Source organism: Erythrolamprus reginae, chromosome 1 (assembly GCF_031021105.1).
Source record: "Erythrolamprus reginae isolate rEryReg1 chromosome 1, rEryReg1.hap1, whole genome shotgun sequence".
Lineage (NCBI taxonomy): Eukaryota > Metazoa > Chordata > Lepidosauria > Squamata > Dipsadidae > Erythrolamprus > Erythrolamprus reginae.
The window spans coordinates 157,497,254-157,519,722 of NC_091950.1; the positions used below are offsets into that span (position 1 = coordinate 157,497,254).

Below are 22,469 nucleotides of genomic sequence, written 5' to 3' on the forward strand. Positions count from 1 at the left end.
TTAGAAGGGTTTTCTTTTTGCAGCAGAGGTGGAGTAACGACATGGACACAGAGCTGGATTTAAACTGGGTAATTTTTATTAATTAAATTAGCATAATTTATTAATTAAATTAGCATAAATTTAATTAAACCTAACAAGGACCCGCAGGGTCAAACAATTACTTCCGGGGCAGAAAATGACATCAGAAAAACTTCCAGGGCAACTTATGGGCGTAGCTCCATGCTGATCCAGGTGAAGGGCCAGCCATGCACCTGCATGTGGGAGGTCTCGCCGTCTAACCCCTGCAAGGGGATAGAAATGGGCGAGACCCAAAGGCAGGTTCCCCCCAATTGCTCAGATCGAACTAAAGGCACCATGAGCCCTTGGAGAGAACCTGCCAACCATCCCCAAAGATGCCCAACGGAGAACACGCAGTTGCTAAACACCACCCAATTTCCGCCCCTAACCTGCCAACCCAAATGACCAAAGGTAAGCCAATTAAACTAATTGGGGAGCAAAGCACCCCCTAACCATCCATCCATCCATCACCACAGTGTGGAATAGGCGAAAAAACGGTCGCAGAAAATACCGAGACAGCCAAAAATTCCTATTCGGCCCCCTAAGGGTGACTCACAGTAGCACACTGAAAGATAGGAAGGGCGGGTGGGTGTTCACCTGCTCGTCGTTGGGGTGAAAAGGAGGCCCCAAGCCTGAACAGCCTCTTTTATAGGGCTGGCAGGTTCCGCCCCCCGACGACGTCATCGGCCTGGGCCAATGACCAAAAATGGCCGGGATCTCGCAAAATCTTGTGAGATCCTGGCCTTCCAACATGGCGGCTACGCCGGGAGCCGTGTCTCCCTGGCCCTGCCGCAAATCCGGGCCGGGGATTAATCACCAGCCATGCATTCTTTTTAAAAAGAAATTATAGGTGGTAGTACCCTTTCTTACTCTAATACTAAAATGCAATATTAATTCAATGTGTTAGAAATTGTACTACCAGCCTCATTCTAATTCTGTTCAGGTCAAGAACCCAAGTGCATTAGATAAATATCAAGACTCTACATGGAGAAGAGGGGACATTTGTCACTCATCCAGTTCCTACAAATAAAGTAAGATTAGAATGAATTGGAAAGCATCCTTCCCTAACTTGTTTCCTAAGAATAGAATAGAATAGAATAGAATTTTTATTGGCCAAGTGTGATTGGACACACAAGGAATTTGTCTTGGTGCATATGCTCTCAACGTACATAAAATAAGACAAGTTGATTTAAAATGAATGCATTTCATATGGGAAGTTCACCTTTCTCCAATCTTTTAAAATAGGCTACAAGAAAGGGAAACCAATATATCTGAAAGTCACAACCATTGAGGAAAAGGGTTACATGACAAGAGACAACCTAGTTAAGAAAGGCTGTTGATGCAGAAGAAAGATAGTGATCTATAGCAGTCTTCCAAAACCCAATATCTGGCCTTGGCTGTTCTAGCTAATGTCTTCAAGGTGTATTGTATTTCACTTCTCACAATCCATATAATACAGTCTGAGATTTTATGGAAATCAGCCAAGAAGGTACCAAGAAAAAAAAAAGCAGGGATAAAAAAATGAAAACTGAAGTAAATAGAACAGCAGCAAAATAACTCTTTTCCAAACTTCTGTCTCCATCCTCACCCATCTTGTCTGGGGACAATGAAGCTTCAAGTTGAATAAATTCAAAGGATACCAAGTTGGATACACTTTAATGTAGATTACATATGATTATTATTAGCTTCAATTGCTGACCTGGTCTTTATGCAGATGAGTGGAATCATCACATGGGATTTTAAATCTCCCTGTTTCAGAGAATAAATTGTGGATAATTTTAAATATTTATATGCCAAGTCATTATTCATCCAGTTATTCAATATGGAGAGGCATGTGAAACTTTTATGCATTTGTTTCTTTTTACTCAAGACTGGATCAGATAATTTAAATATAAATCTATGATTCTATGCAAATGATTAAATGCAAGCCACTCACTGAACCATGAGAATATCACATTATATTCCTGCATGCGCAAAAATAACTATTTGTGCAGCATTAAGATTATTTTCTGTGGTGCAATATAGTCTCAGTTCAAATATGGTTAGACAAACAACTACAAAAAAACCAGTGGACATTTTTTCTGACATCAGGCTTAGAATGTTCAATTTTTGTTCCAAAAAGTATATTAGATATTTATAACCCAACTATTATAGTTAAAAAGAATTCACACATGTAGGGAAGCATATGAAGGTTGGTACTAGGGCAACTGAAAGTGACTTCAGTGTAATTACATCTGCTTAGAAATGCATACTGAAAATTTCTAATATCTCCACTCATTTTGAAGCCTAATGAGATGCCTAGCAAGTCAACAAGACAATACAGCAAGAATCACTCTTTCAAAAGTTCAAAAGTCATTGTTGATGCAGTTTGAAATTACATGCTCCTTTACATTGTATGGACCTCAAACACAAGCGTCTTCAAGTAAACTACATTCTAAGAAACTCAAGGGATTTGATAATCCCTTGAGTCAGCCATAGGAACAGGTAAACAAGTAAAGTATATAATTAAAACTTCAGGAGATAACCAAAAGCAAATATTAAATCCTGTGGATTGCCATCAGTCAGCTTAGTCTCAACCACCACAACAGGGCAGCTGCTGAAAAATAACAACTGCAAACTGTGTTCACTCAGACATGAGTATGAATGTAAGCAACCACTGCTTAAATACTCATAAGGTGTTTAGAATCCTCACTTTGGGGTTGAGCTGTGTGATGCCTTAATAACAATAATAGCAACAACAGGGTTGGAAGGGACCTTAGAGGTCTTCTAGTCCAACCCTACATTACTTCAGACAGATGCACGACCGGCGGCTTAAACCGCAGGCTGAAATTGCCCCCGGAGCAAGGGGACGCTGCCGGCAGCTCTGTAGAGCTCCGAATTTCCGGGTTCCTTAGAACCCGGAAATTCGGCTTCTGGCAGCGCGCCAGGGTTGCGCACCACCTGCTGGTCGCAGGGGGAGGTCCTAGATCACCCTATTTAAGGGCGATCCGAATAGGACCTCCTCCTTGGGTTTTTCTGGCTTCTGAGCGAACACCTGCCCACCCTCCGCTATTAGCAGTGTGTCCTAAGGAGGTTGCCTCAAGGCCGAATAAGAATTTTTTGCGGCCTCCCCTTTAGAGGCGGCTGTTTTTTTGCCTATTCCACACTGACGGTGTGAACTGGATTGGTTAGGGGGTGCGGCGCACTTAGATGTCAGTATAGGCCTTCCTTTGGTCACTGGGGTTTGGCAGGTTAGGGGCGGAAATGGGCAATTAGAAGCGACTGCGCATGCTCCTTTGGGCATCCTTTAAAGGGTGATGGACCGCCTCTCTCCAGGAACTAGAGGTTGGAGCAATGTCGGGGATTGGAGAGAGGATGTCCATGGGAATCAGCGGATCCAATTTCCCACAGGGATTGGAGGGTGAACTCCTCCCACATGATGAAGGGGCGTGGCTTGGATCCAGGTGAAGGTGGCTACCTTCACCTGGTTCAGCAAGGAGTTTTTGCCCAATGTTGCCAAGGAAGTTTCTGGTAGGAATTTCCGCCCCGTTAGTTTTGGCCTCTGCAGGTCCTTAGTTATGTTTGAATTTAAATATTTAAATTTACGTATTTAAATTTATTTAAATTTATGTTAATTTAATAAAATGACCCTTATTTAATCCACAATATGTCTCAGCGTCTTTACTCCGCTTCCGGGGCAAATGGTTATCCAACATCTACTTAAAAACTTCTGGAGGCAAACTGTTCCACTGATTAATTGTTCTAACTGTCAGGAAATATCTCCTTAGTTCTAAGTTACTTCTCTCCTTGTTTAGCTTCCACCCATTGCTTCCTGTTCTACCCTCAGGTGCTTTGGAGAATAGCTTGACTCCTTCTTCTCTGTGGCACTCCCTGAGATATTGGAACACTGTTATCATGTCTCCCTTGGTCCTTCTTTTCATTAAACCAGCCATGCCCAGTTCCTGCAACCGTTCTTCATATGTTTTAGCCTCCAGTCCCCTAATCATCTTTGTTGCTCTTCTCTGAACTCCTTTTGGGCATCATCTACCTGGAAGAGCTAAATTAGGGCTGTCAAACTCCTGACCTGTGGTCCAGATATGTCATACGCTGGCCACACCCACGCCGGGTTTTGCAAAGGGGAAAAAAGTCCCTATACTTTTCGTGACACCGCCATGATGACATGAGTTTGACACCTCTGGGCTAAAGGATAGGTGAACTATGAGTATAATGTTGAAGCCACCCAGATTCTGGAAAAAGATATTAGCAGTTGTATTTGCTTCCTAGCATCAGAGAATCACAATGAGACAAATACTTTTTAGAGTTCTTCAGTTTATTTTCATTTCCTATACATGTCTATTTCTTCATGCACATATAATTAGTAAATCCCAAACCAAATAAAACTAAATTATACTTTCTATATTTAGTTAGGCACCAAAGTTTCAGTATACACCCAATTATGGTTTATACCTCTGACAGCTTTTTTCTATATTTGAGCTAGGGGACGGGATTGAGCTTTTAGTAGAAAACACTGCCACACTACACTTAGCAAACTTATTTTGCTTTTCCAAAAGGAAATTAGTGTAATTTGGGGGATCTCCGTTCCCAACTGTTCTCATCTCATCTCTTTTGGACAAAGTCAGGCTGTATAGCCAATTATACTTCTGCAAACTGCAGAAGTATTGCTTGGTATTTTAGATGAACAAGTGAGAGCAGCAGTAAAATGTGGCAATTTAGCCTTGTTTTCTAATGACAGTCTCTTGCTCTAGGTTTTTGAGATCAAATCAATCACATTTTCCAGCAAAGAACAGGGAGAGCATTCTACCCCTGCCCCTCCAGTCTCTCATTGCTTATTGTCAAATGGCATTCATAGCTGCTGAATATGCTTACTCTACATTTTGATGGCTTTTTTTCACCCGGCCTTAAAGAAATAATTGCTTTTTGCCGATGCCAGCATTCCTCTGTGCAAGCTAATAGCTTACACTTGTTACCTAATGACCCCGTTTTGGTTCCAGTCTTGTAACACTCATCCCCCGAGTATGACATTGAAGACAGTGATTGTAATGAAAGCAGTCCGTTAATATAGTAACATAAAAATAGTTGTAAAAGCTATTCAGTAAGAGTAGAAGTAGCAACAAACCCCCTTTAATAAGAACCGTTTGGTTTCTTTCTAAGATCATCCAGTGAAGGAACCTGCTAGCGGAACAACAGAAAGGGATTCTAGAGGCCATACCTGGTGATTGTATCTAGGTAGTGAGTGGAGCAGGAAGAGAAAAGAATTTGAGTAAGAAAGTAATATTTGTTCTGTCGAGCTCTCTTGTAGAATCCTCCCGAAAATTCACAGATACAAATTTCAGACACACACACGTTTGAAAATTCAAAACAATGTTCTTTATACCGAAAATCCAAATAAACCAAGCCCTCTTTTGGTATAGCAAAGAGCACTCATCTCCAAACAAACTGGTAATTTGTACAAGACCCTTATCAGTTCTGAGATACTTAGCTTGCAGCTGTGAGGCAATTCACAGTCCTTCTTCTTTCACAAAGTGAAACATACTTTGCTCTGGTTTAGTTTCAAAGCGGGGAAAAATCAGTACACAAAGGTCGAAGTCAGCAGGCAGGCACGAAACACAATGATCAGATAATCCTCCACAATGACCAAACCCACAGCCTCACTAATTACCACAGCCCCACCCAATCACAGGTGGCCTCATTTTCTTTGATAATAATCTCTCAGTTGTTGCTGCCTATGCATCACTCTCCAAATGCGTGGCTGTATCATTAACTCTTGTTCCGAATCCAAGGAGTAGCTAGATAATTGATCTCCTTCTGAGCTTCTCTGCCCCACTCTCCTCCTCCCTGTCACTCATGTCTTCTTGGTCAGAGGAGCCTTCATCAGCAGATTCCACCGGGAGCAAAACAGGCCTGCAGCATGTGGATGTCTCCCCCACATCCACAGTCCTTGGGGCAGGAGCTGGGCCAGAGCTAACCACAACAAATATTGAGTCAGTTCATGTCACAAGAAAGCAGGTACTTCTTCAACCTTTTGCTGATCAGTTCTACTTTGTACTCCTGAAATACTATAGATAAAAAAGATTAGTAACTAAAATATAAAATTGCCTATAGTACACAGAGCAATCTGCAAGATTTCAGTGGTTTTGGGGAATAAGAGGCATAAACGAAGCAGTGGAAGTGATGTGCCGGTGTCTGGAGGCTGTTGGGGCCTGGATGGGTGTCAACAGACTCAAACTCAACCCAGATAAGATGGAGTGGCTGTGGGTCCTGCCTCCCAAGGACAATTCCATCTGTCCGTCCATTACCCTGGGGGGGGAATTATTGACCCCCTCGGAGAGGGTCCGCAACTTGGGCGTCCTCCTCGATCCACAGCTCACATTAGAAAACCATCTCTCAGCTGTGGCAAGGGGGGCGTTTGCCCAGGTTCGCCTGGTGCACCAGCTGCGGCCCTATCTGGACCGGGACTCATTGCTCACAGTCACTCATGCCCTCATCACCTTGAGGTTCGACTACTGTAATGCTCTCTACATGGGGCTACTTTTGAAAAGTGTTCGGAAACTTCAGATCGTGCAGAATGCAGCTGCGAGAGCAGTCATGGGCTTACCTAGGTATGCCCATGTTTCGCCATCACTCCGCAGTCTGCATTGGTTGCCAATCAATTTCCGGTCACAATTCAAAGTGTTGGTTATGACCTTTAAAGCCCTTCATGGCATTGGAGCAGAATACCTCCGAGACCGCCTCCTGCCGCACGAATCCCAGCGACCCATTAGGTCCCACAGAGTGGGCCTTCTCCGGGTCCCGTCAACTAAACAATGTCGGTTGGTGGGCCCCAGGGGAAGAGCCTTCTCTGTGGCGGCCCCGACTCTCTGGAACCAACTCCCCCCGGAGATTAGAACTGCCCCTACCCTCCCTGCCTTCCGTAAAGTTCTAAAAACCCACCTTTGCCGTCAGGCATGGGGGAACTGAAACATCTCCCCCGGGCATGTACAATTTATGTATGGTATGTTTGTGTGTGTGCTTGTTAGTATATTGGGGTTCTTTTTAAACTTTTTAAATATTTAAATTTATTTGAATCTATTTGGATTTGTACGATTTGTTTATGCCTTGTTGTGAGCCGCCCCGAGTTCGCGGAGAGGGGCGGCATACAAATCTAAATAATAAATAAATTAAATAAATAAATAAACCTAGTAGCAGAACAATTTGAGATTTGCAAAATTAGGATTATTTTTCAAAATTACTCTGCTATCAGCAGTTCTGAATTCTTGTAAACTTATCTGCTTGGATATAGTCCTGCCCGCTGGGTGACCTCTGACAAGAATAACAATCCCATGAAGACCAGAGAACTAATAGCATAGGGTTCTTTCTCCATCTTTCATTACTATGAGCCAGCTGATTTCAGGATGGCTTCTTTACTGCGTATACAATTTTGATGATGATTTACAAAGACTATTTACAAAGATTATTTACTGGATGCAATACTTCAGAAGATTCAAATTCGAAATGAAGCACATCCCAGCTGATGCCTTGTCAAGAAAGCAGCCTTGCCTAACGATCCTTGGCTCAATGACAAACAAGGATATCTTGACAGTCTTTATTCCGTCTTCAAATTCTTTTCCACCTCTTTCTTCTTCCTACCCCACGTAAACTATTGGGGCCCACCTTTGTGAACAAAGGGGTCGTTTTCCATTTCTACCTTGTTTTCACAATAATCAGATTTCCAACTTTGTTTTTCAGTGACTGTGTGAAAATTAACTCTCATGATCCTCTCATACGCCAGGGGTGGGCTTCAAAAAATTCAGCAATGGGTTCTCTGCCCAGTTGGTGGGTGGGCGTGGCCATGGTAGGCGTGGCCTACTGCACTACGATGGCAGGGGGATCATTTTCATCTTCCTAGGCTCCAAAGGCTTTCCTTGAGCCTTCCTTTCCCAGGTTCTGGGGGCCCTCTGGAAGCTGTAAATGGGCCCATTTTAGGACTTCCGAAACGTCTGGGAGTTTTTGCCCTCCCGTGGACCTCTGTGTGGGCTCTGCACTTACCTCATATCCAAAACCGGCCCCGTGGAGACTCCTGGGAGGGGAGAGGTGGGTGGGGTGGGGCCAGCCAGGGGTGGGATTTAATGGTTTGTTCAACTGGCCATAACATTAGCTATGGGTCTGCCTGAGCCTGCACAAACCCATTGCAACCTCCCCTGCCTGTCCCAGTTAGTTGATAGGCATGTCATTTTCATTTTATTCTGCATCGTTTCATTATTAAAATAAAATGTATGTGGATCCTATTTAAGGATTATATATTTACCTATTGGTAGGCTTTAGTCTGAAGGAATGCCTCCACCCCAAAATTGTCACTGACCTGTAATGAGACGATTTTCTTAACTCTCCATTTCTTCTGTTCCTCCCCATTTTTTTTGCATGCATGGATTAGCATAACAATTTCTTTAATTTTCCCCATTTCCAAGATGATCAAAAAACGTGAGTGGTATGAAAACCATATTTTCTTTTCAGGAATGAGCAGGGCATATAAAGCAATCCACTTACACATTGCCTAGTAATCAGATCTTTTCTATGTATTAGAAACCATCATGCATTAATATAATTCAAACCATTTTACAATGTCAATGGGTTTCTGTTTCTAGTGTGATAAACCACAATGGTTATTTAATTCCTCTATGCTATTTAAATAATTAGGTAATTCTATTCATCTTCATACAGACAAGGAATATCTTCCATGTGGAAAAATAAGAATAAGTCATTTGGCCTTGCTTTCCGATTCTTTCTAAATTTACTAAGTAAATCATTCGAACTGTCCTTCCTCAACTGTGCTGCTGAATTGATCTGTATTATAAGATGAGATACCTCATAAAAATTTTGTTATTTTCGTCATCGTTTATTCTATTGGTGCACAATCAATATCTTATTCATTTTTCATCACAACTTGTTCAAATCCAACTCATTTTTTCCCCATCTGTAGTACTTTCATCTTACAGTTTACATTTTATTTATTTATTTATTTATTTATTTTTTATTTATTTATTCTTTGTCCAATATACAATACATATGAAGGAGAATATACATTAAGTAATATATATAATGATAGAAAGTAAGAAAGAAGAGAGGTTGGAGGAAAGGAGAGAAAATGTATGAGATATGAGATAAGGAAAGAAGATTGGACAGGGGACGATAGGCACATCAGTGCACTTATGTACGCCCCTTACTGGCCTCTTAGGAACTTGGAGAGGTCAATCGTGGAGAGCCTTAGGGAGAAATGTTTGGGGCTGGGGGCTGACACCACTGAGTCTGGCAATGAGTTCCACGCTTCGACAACTCGATTGTTAAAGTCATATTTTTTACAGTCAAGTTTGGAGCGGTTGATGTTAAGTTTGAATCTGTTGCGTGCTCTTGTGTTGTTGCTGTTGAAGCTGAAGTAGTCATTGACCGGAAGGACGTTGCAGCATATGATCTTGTGGGCAATACTTAGATCGTGTTTTAGGCGTCGCAGTTCTAAGCTTTCAAGATCCAGGATAGTTAGTCTATTTTCGTAAGGTATTCTGTTGCGAGTGGAGAAGTGAAGGGCTCTTCTGGTGAAGTACCTTTGGACGTTTTCGAGAGTGTTGATGTCTGAGATGTGGTGTGGGTTCCAGACAGATGAGCTGTATTCGAGAATGGGTCTGGCATAGGTTTTGTAGGCTCTAGTAAGTAGTGAGAGATTGCCAGAGCAGAAGCTACGTAGGATCAGGTTAACAACTCTGGAAGCCTTCTTGGCGATATTGTTGCAGTGGGCTTTAGCACTTAGGTCGTTTGATATTAGTATTCCAAGGTCTTTTACTGAGTGTGGGTTTGCTGTGAGAATTTGTTTATTCAGTTCATAAGTGTGGTTTGGATTCTTTTTGCCTATGTGGAGGGTAGAGCATTTGTTGGTTGATATTTGAAGTTGCCAGGTGTTAGACCAATCTGAGAGGTCTTTATTCCATATTCCATCCTGAAGTTGACCAAAAGGAAATTAATGAAAGGGCTGCTGTCCATACATTCCTTTACATTTAGAACAAACTCCCCTTTGAGTGTAAAACCTTTTGTAGCTAAAATAGCACCATCCATGCATAAGAAGATGGAATTAGGAAGCTTCAAGGAATTACAATATTTCCAATTAAAATATTTAAAGAAAACGGCTTAATAGCATTTCCTTCATCTTCAAAACCATACTACTAAGGATCTTTAGTGGGGTGGGAGGTTACCAGCTCCTTATCTTCCTTCCTTCTGTTGAAGTCAAGGAGCTGTGGTGTGTCAGACTTGTTTCATGGATGTTTTTTTTTTTTTACAACCCAACAGAATGCTGGATGTGTGTGTGTGTGTGTGTGTGTATGTATGAATGTGTGTGTGTGTGTATAGCTAGTACCCTATTTAGTGTTCTAAATGCCATATTTTCCCAAAAATAAGACCTAACCAGAAAATAAGTCCTAAGACAGGGGAAACATGCTATATGTATGAGTATACACACACATATGGACACAAGCACAAGCATACACACACAAACACACGCACATGACACACACACACACACACACACACACATATATATATATATATGTGTGTGTGTGTATGTATGTGTATGTGTATGTATTTGTGTATTTATATATGTGTGTGTCTGTGCACATGTATGTATCCTCAGAATATGTATGTGTCCATCAAAAGATAGAACACCATCTTTCAGCTGTGGTGAGGGGGGCGTTTGCCCGGGTTCGCCTGGTGCACCAGGTGTGGCCCTGTTTGGACAGGGAGTCTTTGCTCACGGTCACTCATGCCCTTATCACCTCGAGGTTCGACTACTGCAATGCTCTCTACATGGAGCTACCTCTGAAGAACTTTCGGAAACTTCAACTTGTCCAAAATGCAGCTGCGCGAGCAGTCTTGGGCCTTCCAAGAAATGCCCACATCTCACCATCACTCCACGGACTGCATTGGCTACCGATCAGTTTCCGGGCACAATTCAAAGTGTTGGTTATGACCTATAAAGCCCTACATGGCACAGGACCAGATTATCTCCGAGACCGCCTTCTGCCGCACGAATCCCAGCGACCGGTGAAGTCCCGCAGAGTTGGCCTCCTTAGGGTCCTGTCGACCAAACAATGTCAGTTGGCGGGACCTAGGGGAAGAGCCTTCTCTGTGGGAGCCCCGGCCCTCTGGAATCAACTCCCCCCAGAGATTCGCCCTCCTTGCCTTCAGAAAGAGCTTAAAAACTCATCTTTGCCGCCAGGCTTGGGGATCTTAGATCTTCCCCTGACCACTGAATGCCTTAAATATGATTGCTGAATGTTTGGTTAATAAGTTAATTTTTTAGGTTAATCTTCTCCTTTTAATTGTTTTTAATATTACTAATTGGATTATATTATTGTTCTGTTTTTTATATATTCTGTGAGCCGCCCCGAGTCCTCGGAGAGGGGCGGCATACAAATCCAATAAAATAAAATAAATAAATAAATAAAATATTAAAATTAAACAGAAATGGACCAAATTTGATAAGGGGGGGGGGGGGGAAACTAGCAAAAGACTATCAGGTTCAAAAACGATGAAGAGAAAATGATGAAAATAAGAAATGATAAAAAAAGAAAAGAGGAAAAAGATGAAGAGTGCCAATGACCGGATGATTGCAAAAAATAAAATGAAATTCTTCCCCCCCTCCCCCACCATCCTATCAGATCCTTCCATCCCCCCACCATCCAGTCTCACTTGTCAATATCTATTCTTCCATGCACAAGCACTGCCAGCAGAACTAATGCGGCTTCTTGAATCAGAAGCAAAACATTTTCTTCCTTCTCCTTAAGAAAAAAACCAGTCCAGTTGCCTTTTGAAGGGAAACTAAAAAAGCACTTTTGAGGCAACTATGATCTGGATGATAGAGAATCTCTGCAAACAGACAAAGCGAAAAATATTCCCGGGGGGAGAGATGCATTTATGGCAGTGGTTCTCAACCTGGGAGTCGGGAACCCTTTGGGGGGTTGAATGACCATTTCACAGGGGTCGCCTAAGACCATGGGAAAAGATAAATTTCCCATGGTGTTAGAAACTAAAGTTTCTATTCTGGCATCTTGGAACATATTTTTACAATTTGACCAATCAGGCGTTGACAGTGGGGGTGTCCCTCTGACCTTCCTGCCAATCAGCTTAAAGCTCTGTAGGGGGAATTGGTGCTAGACTTATGGTTGGGGATCACCACAACATGTATTAAGGGGTTGCGGCATTAGAAAGATTGAGAACCACTGATCAATGGGAAAGGAATTGGGCAGTGGCTTGGAATACAATTCCATTCTAAGCCTGTCTCGCTCGCCTGTCCTGGTCACATGACCCAAGACAGATATCTTATTATTAAGAAATCCAGCAGCCTCGTTCTGCAGATTTTCTCTTTCTTGTTCACTTATGGAAAGGTGTAGCTTTGCAGCTTTCAGTCACAGTGAAGAGGGGTATTTTTTTCTCCCTCTTCTGCATGAAAACATCTGCAGTGAAATAATGATAAAGCTGGAGGGCAGACAACTGATTGACAGATGCTTTTTGTACACATCCCTTGGTCAGCTAGTGGGGACATTGTCAGTTCATGCAAAAGACTGAGCATTGAAAGATAGCAGTATCGTTGGGGGTACAAAAATGCCTGAAGGTTTGTGGGTGATGCCAGCGATTGTGCGAAAGTGCTTTAAATGTCACAAAGAGGATACAGAAATGAAAAGAAAATAAGAACTGAGAGGGTATAAAATTTGGTGTTCTACTGACTAACCAGCTGAAACACATATACATTGAATAAAATAAAATAATAAAATGAAATACTATTGCATACAGCAATTAAAATGATTACACACAATATAATGAAATATAATAGAAATGGAATAAAATACAACTGCACCCAGCAGGACAGATATGGTGCAATATTTTTAATGTTGCAGACCCCAACTGTTAATTAACACATTAGCAATATTTCTTCTTCCTCCTGATAGTACTGTATAACTAAAAACAAATTAATCCCTTGAATGAATCTGGCAAAAATAGTGCTTGTTTTTATAAGTTCCACTGAAATAAATGAACTAACAATTCCATGCAAATGGATTTATGAATGAGATGTTATTGATTCAAAATAACCAGTCCACTATTCAAGAGATTGCAGCTGTGGTTGGTGATGTCTTATCAATTACAGTTTCCTAGTAAGAGTTGATTTTTTTTTTCTTATTACCATATTTATGAAGATATAATGAGTTCTCAAGGACTGACAGGTTAGACTGGTTCAATTAAAAATCATGCGTTGAATGAATGGCTATTATTCTCCTTGCAAATCCATTCACCCTGCAGCATTGCTCCTAGTTACTTCTGTATGTGTGTGTGTATGTGTGTGTATGTATTTAAAAATGTAACCTCATGATCATTTTAAAAAATGTATATCAATTTTTAAGATATTATGTCAGTATTTCATATTATTACCATAATTCAGTGGGATTGTTGGAATCCTTTTTTTATGAAACCCATGCTTATCTTTTAAGCTGTGCTATAATATCCGACTGATGTGATCTTGTCTTGTTTTAGGCCCAGGAAAGAAACAAGTTCTTCTCTGTTTTCTATCTTGCCATCAATGCAGGAAGCTTGATCTCCACTTTTCTTACTCCTGTGCTAAGAGGTCAGTATTATAGTATACAATGACCATGGATAATGGAATTTAAAATTCACCCTCGGGAAAGAAGATCAACTAAAATGCCACAGATGTTTTCATAAATGTTTGAGCTCATAATGATTAGATGCATCCCCATGACGCCCATCTGCTTTCTAACTTCTTCTAACTTCTCCTCTGAGTAAATAAATTAAATGCTCTTTTGAAATAGCTTCACTAGGTCATCGCAATTATCCCTCATTGTTTCCAAAGAAGAGCAATTTTTAAAAAATCATAATTTTGGAATATATTCAACATCAACATACAACTTTTTAAAAATGTTTTGCTTGTCTTGTTGCATGTGTTTTGTTTATAAATAAAGTTTATTTTTAATTTAAAAAAACATACAACTTCTATAACACAGGTCTACAAAAATATTTTTTGTAATCATCACAGTTGATCTTGTATTTTTTTGAATCATTTTTTTGTTCTGATTTCAAAAATGTATATAGTTTTTCTGTAGCAGGTATAATTTCCACAAAGCAGCATCATTATATAAGGTATAGGAAATATTTAAAAATATATTTTTTGTAATCATCTCAGTTGACCTTCTACTTTTTTGAATCATTTTTTTGATCTGATTTCAAAAATGTATATAGTTTTTCTGCAGCAGGTATAGTTTCCATGGAGCAGCATCATTATTATAAGGTATAAGAAATATACTGGCGAGAAAGAAAACAGTAATCTACATATCAGAAATAGTGTAATAACAAAAATGCTTCTATATCAGATACTTTATGTGATAGAGCAAAACTAAGCATATTTTTGGAATCAGCACATCAAACGCCATAAAACACACACCGTAATTTTGCTGGTGATTTTGTGTGTGTTTGTGTTGACCAGTGTAATTTGCAAAGGGAATGATTGCCACTGGAACCTTGGCATTTTGATTGTTATACTTGTCTTCTTCCTCTTTCATCAACCTTAGGAAAACAATACAGACCTTACCAGGCACTTCTCTTAGCAGCAACCAACTATAGATGAACATAGTATGTACATGCTCTAAAATCCCAAGAATAAAACTTGCCTTCATATTTCACAGAGCAGTTCAACAACATGTGTATTTTTTAATTATTTTTTCTGTGAACCTCTTTAACAGCAGGCTGGAATCTGAGGACCGACTAGTCTTTTGTGTTTGTTCTAGCATGCAGTAGAAAAAACAGAGCCATTGGCTTTTGCGCCACACATTATGAGGATTGGCTTTTCCTCCACACATTATGAGAGGAAAGCGCCACAGGCTTCTTACATCTACATAGATCATTGTTAGGAAAAATAAAAACAGTGGCATATTTTGGAGTGGAATGAAGACATGGGAGTTTTAAAAGTCTCCTTAAAACAAAAACAAAACGACCCTTATTTTCTCAGAAATTTGGCAGTTGTACGTGACCTTTCAGGTTTTAGTGCCGAGCAGCTTCAAATATCTCCTGCTGTAGATCAGAAGTAATCTGTTTGTAGAGCAGAACACTTCCTGCTTTGACTGTAAAAAATCTGGCTCATCTTCTGGAAAGAAAAATAAATAAACTCATATCAGGCATAAAAGTGAACTTCAGACAGAGATGCTACACAGTAATCGTGATCAATATTTTATTAGCAATATTCTACCCGGTTGGTTGTGCAGCTGCGTCAGGATTTTGTTTTTATTTCTACTACTTTCTGTTCTGCATAATATTTAATGGGTGTGTGGTAAAAAACAAGCTTTGTGAAGAATATGCCTCAATTCAGCCTGGATGTGTGCACGCGCATGCATGTATTGTACGATACCACAAAAAGCAAAGGCCAGCGTGTGGGATTATTTTCAGGCCATTTTCTCTGTTGTAGCTTGCAAAACAGGCTCCAACTTCAAAGCCTAATTAGCTTTTCTTTCCCCTATTCCACCTCACAAATCCTTTTAGTAAAGTACAGTATACCCATGCACCCAGTGCTGCTATTAGGTAAGCCTTCCAACAAACAAAATTGTGTAGCTTTTGGATCAAGCAGAGTCTTAATGTTGGCTCAAATTTGGTTGTCATTTTCCCCACAGCCTAATTTCTTGTCTCCTTTCCCTGCCCTGTGTTCCAATAATTGCAGAATTGTATTGCATCTTTCAAAAGTTATTGGTCTAAGTCTTGCTTCATATGAGATACCGTGTTTCCCCGAAAGTAAGACAGTGTCTTACTTTCTTTTTACCCCCAAAAGCCCCACTACGTCTTACTTTCGGGGTATGTCTTACATTGGAAAAAAATTGAAAGGGTCGCGTTCCCGAAGGCATCTCCCCAGAGTCCAGAAGGGCAGCCGCGGGACAGGAGCCTCGTGAGCCCTTTTCCAAGTTCAACCTCAGGGCTCCAAGCGGCGTGCACGCGTGGAGCTACAGACGCGTGTCGGGGAAGCGTGTGTCTGGAGGGGAGGAGCCGCTCTGTGCAGTTGGGCAGCCCCACCTGCCTGCCGGAAAGGAGGCGGGCGAAGGAGGGCGCAGCTCTGGCCGCTCGCCTCGGAGCTGGTCGGCCTTGCTGGCCGCTTGCAGCCGAGCTTCGGCAGGACTCGGTTGCTGGGACAAGCACCTTCGCTGCAAGCCGCGGCCTGCTCGGATCGCTTCGGACCAGCACCGTCCTTCGCTTTGCCAAGCCGGGGAAGAGGCGGTGGCGCCGCGGCGAGGCGAAGGCGAGGGGTGCGCGGGGAGCTTGGAAGCGACGTCATCGGGCTCCCCCCCGGCAATACCCCCGTGTTTCCCCGAAAGTAAGACATATGTCTTACTTTCGGGGTACGGCTTATATTAGCCAACCCCCCTGAAACCCCCGATACGTCTTACAATCGGGGGTGTCTTACTATCGGGGAAACAGGGTATCAGGATTTTCAAAATGGAGATCCACCAGCAGGAAGATGCGGATAGAGTAGGTGTCAAAGAGAAGCACTTGCTCTCCCCTGGGTTTGATCTTATCATAATAAATATTCAGAGTGGATTTGTAACCTATTGTCAGGTGACCAAAGAATTAGGATTCCAATTCTCTTAATCGTGGTCTGGCTGCTTAGTCTGAGAATTTTTTTTCCTGTTCTCAGATTTTACTTAATTACACCACCCCGAGTCTTCGGAGAGGGGCAGCATACAAATCTAATAAATTATTATTATTATTATTATTATTATTATTATTATTATTATTGTTGTTGTTATTATTATTATTATTACATATTTTGTCAGGGTCTCCTTATAATGCAAGAATCCAATTTGCTGACAACATGGCAAGAACTGTGGTTACATTGCAGTATTTCAGGCTAACACGCTTCTCATTTCCAGGAGTTTGATTCTGACTTAGCCTTCCATCCTTCCGAGGATGCGAGGGGTCAGTAAATATTTTCACTGCCCTCTTTTTGACTCTTGCAGTATACAGGTCAATGTAAGGCAGGTTGGCAGCAATTTTTTTTTCTGCAGTTCTGACTATCCTCTGAAGTCTGTGTCAGTGTTTTTGGGTTGCAGTGCAGAACCTAACCAGACAGTTATAGAGGTGCAGATGACAGACTCAATGATTCCTCTGTAGAACTGTATCAGCAGCTCCTTGGGCAGTTTGAGCTTCCTGAGTTGGTGCAGAAAGAACATTCTTTGTTACGCTTTTTGGATGACGTTTTTGATGTTAGGTGACCATTTTAGGTCTTGAAATATTTATTTATTTATTTATTAAATTTGTATGCCGCCCCTCTCTGCAGACTCGGGGCGGCTCATGATAGACAGAACCTAGAAATTTGAAGGTCTCTACTGTTGATACTGTGTTGTCTATATTGTGAGAGGTGGTAGGATGGGAGGGTTTCTCCTAAACTGTATCACAATTTCTATGATTTTCAGTGTGTTTAGTCCTAAATTGTTCCGGTCGCACCACGAGGCTAGTTGTTCAACTTCCTGTCTGTATGCGGTTTCATCATTGTCTAGAATGAGACCAATCACTGTATGGTGCAGGCTCAACAGCCAGAATCTTTAAATCACGAATATTTACAACAGGTTCCATAAAAGTAAAAAAAATTAAATTCAAGATGCCACTTGGTATGGTCAAAGATGAAATCAGTTCCAGTTGCACAGCAGTAGATTCAGGGGAGCTGCTGGGGTTTCATAGGGGTTTGGAAGAACCTCTAGCTAAGATTCTGTGCAGTTCAGAGGAAACCCCCCCCAAATATCACTCCTGGCTGGCTCCCATCACCCTTCCCCTCCATTCCCAGGAATCCTCAGGCATCCCATTTTGGATGCAGGTAAGTGCAGGGCATGCATAGAGGCTTGGGAGGGAGAAAATACCGGCCTGCCAGAACTTCAGGAAGGCTGGAAACAGGCCTTTTTCTGCCCTCCAGGGGCCTCTGGAGCCTGGGGAGGCTGTTTGAAAAAAGCCTGTGGAGTCCAGAGAGGGCAAAAACACCTTCCCCACCATGGTGCAGGAGGCCAACTAGACCATACCCACCATTACCACCATCATCCAGCAGCTGGGCAGAGAACTCATTGCTAAATTTTTTGAAGCCCACCCTGGGTGGATTGATAGTTGAGTGTCAAAGTGTTCACTGTGCATCATACATTCGGATCTCCAGACACTTCTTCTTTGTACAATATAGCAGTGGAGGGAAAGGATGGAACAATCTTAATGTATTAAAAGAACAACTTGTTTCTCATTTCCTTTAGGGGGTGTGCAATGTTTCGGAGGAGACTGCTACGCTCTGGCCTTTGGGGTTCCTGCTGCTTTAATGGTTGTAGCTCTTGGTGAGTAGCAATGGTCACTGGTCCTGCAAACAACTTAAAAGAGATGATGTTTCTTTTATGCACCAAGGAAGGAAATCTATGTGACACCTGCCTACCCTCACCCTCCACAGAGCTCCCTTTCTTTGGTTCTCCTGCACTGGAATTGCAAGGCAGAAATAAGGAGCCCAGAAGCTCTTTGTTTTCAAACAGCAAGGAAGTTCAATAGAAGCCCGATAGTTTCCATTCTGAAGAGGGCTTTCTACAGATCTGTAAAATATTTAGTCCCCACGAGCAACCACACATTTCAAACACACCCCAAGCGGCCTGCTTTTATTGGCACCTTCAAAACAGATCTGGGATAACAGCTTATTTTTGCTCCCCAAACGGGCATAAATGAACCTATTTCAGTGAAAATATACCCCTGAGTGCTCTCATAGATGAAAAAAGTCCAACCTTTTGTCTTTAGGGTATATCTTTTTATTTTAGAGTTTTAGTAAAGTTTTTATCAAATAATAATACAGAAAGAAACAAAAGTTAGAAAGGTAAAAGAAGGAAGAGGGGTGAAGAAAGAAAGAAGGAAGGGAGGGAGGAAAAAAGAGGAAGGAAGGAAAGAAGGAAGGAAGGGGAAAAAAGCAAAAAAGAGAAAAAGTAGTATTTTCCAACTTTTTTCAGCACAGTAGAATACACAAAAGTTACAACCTCAGCCTGTTGATTTACATTTCTAAACATTTCAAGAACAACAAAATCATTCTAATCCCCCAAACTTAATATCAAAGTTCCAGTTTTCAATTTTGAGCAAAGTGTCCAGGAGTGGTTTCCAAGCAGACACGTTCTTCTCTTTAATTAAAACAGTCGGTGTTGCCATCTCTCCCGATTGCATCACCTTTACCTTCCATTCTTCCATTGTGAGAATTATTGTGTCGCTAATCTTTATGATGTATCACCAGATCATCCCGTAGCTCATGCAGCCTTCCAAGCCAGTCTTTTTGAGGCCAAAGACAAAACAAAACAAAAATCCCATAGGGAAATAAAAGGCTGATCTCTGACTTACACAGCTTGGAAACAATTTCCCACCGGGGGTTTTCCAGTTCTAATTACAGTAGATATGATACAGTTTATTTAGTTTTTTGTAAAAAAAAAAAAAAACATGCTCTCTTTGTCTCTGTTAAAGAACTCATTTTTCACCCATCCATGACCTCACGTTGAGCACTTCTTTTCAAAAAGTCTGCGCCATTCCTGGATCAGCTCCATACACCTGTGGCCCCCATGCCAATGTTTCTCTTGGAAAACCGAGTGGTTTTACTTTCTGCTGAACTGCAGTGCATGACAAACTGCTCGGAAGGTGGTTTTCAGCTTTGTGTGCCGGAGCTTGGAGAGACTTCATTTCTCCTGCCAGCTCTTGAACGTCAAATGCCCTAGCAGGGAATTCGTGTTATTGCTAATGACAGACCTGAGATACATTATGTCTCAGCAGGGGAGTTCTGAGTCTACATAGGTACCTGGCTAGTGCCAATCCTAGCACAATGGAAGTGAAGTTGCATCATTTAGGAAGCAGTACCAGGTGAGCTGTATTCGGTGTCAGATTCTACCTGCTACCCAGTAAATGGCAAATGGCAAGTTCTAGAATTGGGATGCTTCCACCAAGGATGAACTTGGTCAAAGCTTGATCATGCCTAAAGCTGGGTCTGGTCCCTTACTTTCATGCCACTTAAGGCCCTATGTCTGTGATGGTGAACTTATGGCATGCATGCCAGAGGTGGCATGCGGAGCCCACTCTGTAGGCATGAGGGCTGCCAACCCAGCTCGGCTAGCTGGTTGTTGGCTTTCTGAGGCACACATGCATGCCGGCCAGTTAGTTATTGGTTTCTGGTGCTCTGGCGCATGCATGCCTTCTGGTCTGGGCACTTTGTGCCAAAAAGGTTTGTCATCATTGCCCTATCTACTCCAGCACCTTAATCTATATGGAAACCAAATCAGTGCTTCTAATCAGGCATTAGCTGGGAGAGGAAGTCGCTAGATTCCCCATCTTCTACCTAGCTATTCTCTGCTAATATGGGTAGTTCTCAAATTATGACCACAATTGAGCCCAAAATTTCCATTGCCAAGTGAAACATTTGTTAATGTGAGTTTTGCCCCATTTTACAACCTTTCTTGCCACGGTTGTTAAACGAATTGCTGCATTTATTAAATGGGCAACATGGTTGTAAAATGAATTTGTATTTTCCATTAACTTTGCCTGTGACAAGGTTGCGAAAGGTGATCACCTGATCCCGGAACACTGTAACCGTCATAAATAGGAGTTAGTTCCCAAGCATCTGAATTTTGACCATGTGACCCTGGAGATGCTGTAATGGTCATAAGTGTGAAAAATTGTCATTATTTATTTATTTAATAATAATAATAATAATAATAATAATAATAATAATTATTATTATTATTATTATTATTTATTAGATTTGTATGCCCCCCCTCTCCGAAGACTCGGGGCGGCTCACAACAACGATAAAAACAATATTATAATGGCACAAATCTAATATTAAAAAACTAAAAACCCTATCATAATTAAAAACCAAAAAGCACATACAAACCAAACATAAATTATAATAAGCCTGGGGGAAAGATGTCTCAAATCCCCCATGCCTGGTGGTATAGGTGGGTCTTAAGCAGTTTGCAGAAGACAAGGAGGGTGGGAGCAGTTCTAATCTCTGGGGGGAGTTGATTCCAGAGGGCCAGGGCCACCACAGAGAAGGCTCTTCACCTGGGGCCTGCCAGACGACATTGTTTAGTCAAAGGGACCCGGAGAAGGCCAACTCTGTGGGACCTTATCGGCCGCTGGGATTTGTGCGATAGCAGGCGGTTCTGGAGGTACTCTGGTCCAATGCCATGTAGGGCTTTAAAGGTCATGACCAACACTTTGAATTGTGACCGGAAACTGGTCGGCAGCCAATGATTTATTTATTTATTTATTTATTTATTGATTTAACTTATATTTAGCCCAACTCCCGAAGGACTCTGGGCAGTTCCAACAAAAAAACAACATTGAATATAATTTAAAATACTTGGTTAAAACCATAATAAATAAAACCCTACATCTCTTTCCATAAGTCCCCTTTTCACGGCCATTTTCATTTCAAATAGTCACTAAATGAACTGTTGTAAATCAAGGATTACCTGTACTTAATTGTCCTTCATGAAAGTTTGTACTCTGGTTGCTCAGCTCCACATAGGAAGCCAAGAAGAGTGTGAATTGGTCTGGGAGAGAATTTCCTCCTTTTCACTCCTTTTATGCTGACACTTAGTTAAGCTGTTATTTGTGCTTCTTTTTCACTATGCAGAAGTGAGGCCTGTGGTCAGCAAGATAAAGTTGAATCACATAAGCAAATAAGCTCAGAGTGAGTCCAGGGACAGCTGAGAAAGGTGAAAATGAAAACGTCTGCTGAAAACAGCTTGCTATCTTCTTTTGCCACAGCTGTCTCATTTTCAGGGCAAATTCTCATTCTGTTTAATAATTCATTCCGACAACATACGTAGTATACTACAACCTACGCAGTATTCATGGGTACCTAGGTTTATCCACTGTCAGAAGTGGCCTAATGGCAGAGTTGGCCCTGAAGACTTATCAGCCTTTAAAAATCATGACATACAGGCAATAGTCATCTCGGTCTCCTGTGATTTGTCCACAAAAGAATATTATGGACCTGTAATGGCGACCCTATGACATGTGTGCCAGAGGTGGCATGTAGAGCCCTCTCCGTTGAAGTCACAGTCTCTCGCTGCATCCCGGAGGGCAGCCACGTATTGAGTGATCGACTCCCCCTCTGTCTGGATGCGGCGACGGAAATGAAAACGGCATGAAATGAAAGATGGAGCGGGAGCATAATGTTTTTTAAGTTTGTCCATCATCTCGTCCCATGGAACCTTGTAAACCACCTGTGGTGCCACGAGGGCACGTGCCATGCGAAACATGGGTTTGTCACAGGCATTCAAAAAACAAGCAGTACGGCGAGCTTCAGATAATTCATTAAGATCTTGCGCTTTTAGGTAGCATTCAAAACGGTCCAG

General features: G+C 41.7%; 1 protein-coding gene across 4 annotated transcripts in view; it reads left to right on the top strand.

The window, feature by feature from the left end:
- Window positions 1-22,469, top strand: part of SLC15A2 (solute carrier family 15 member 2) — a 112,423-nt gene that overhangs the window by 34,264 nt on the left and 55,690 nt on the right. For all 4 annotated transcript variants that reach the window (XM_070730255.1, XM_070730260.1, XM_070730248.1 and 1 more), the window contains 2 exons: window positions 13,603-13,693; window positions 18,351-18,428. In XM_070730255.1, coding sequence (XP_070586356.1) covers window positions 13,603-13,693; window positions 18,351-18,428 — 169 coding nt within the window. The remainder of the gene's footprint in view (window positions 1-13,602; window positions 13,694-18,350; window positions 18,429-22,469) is intronic.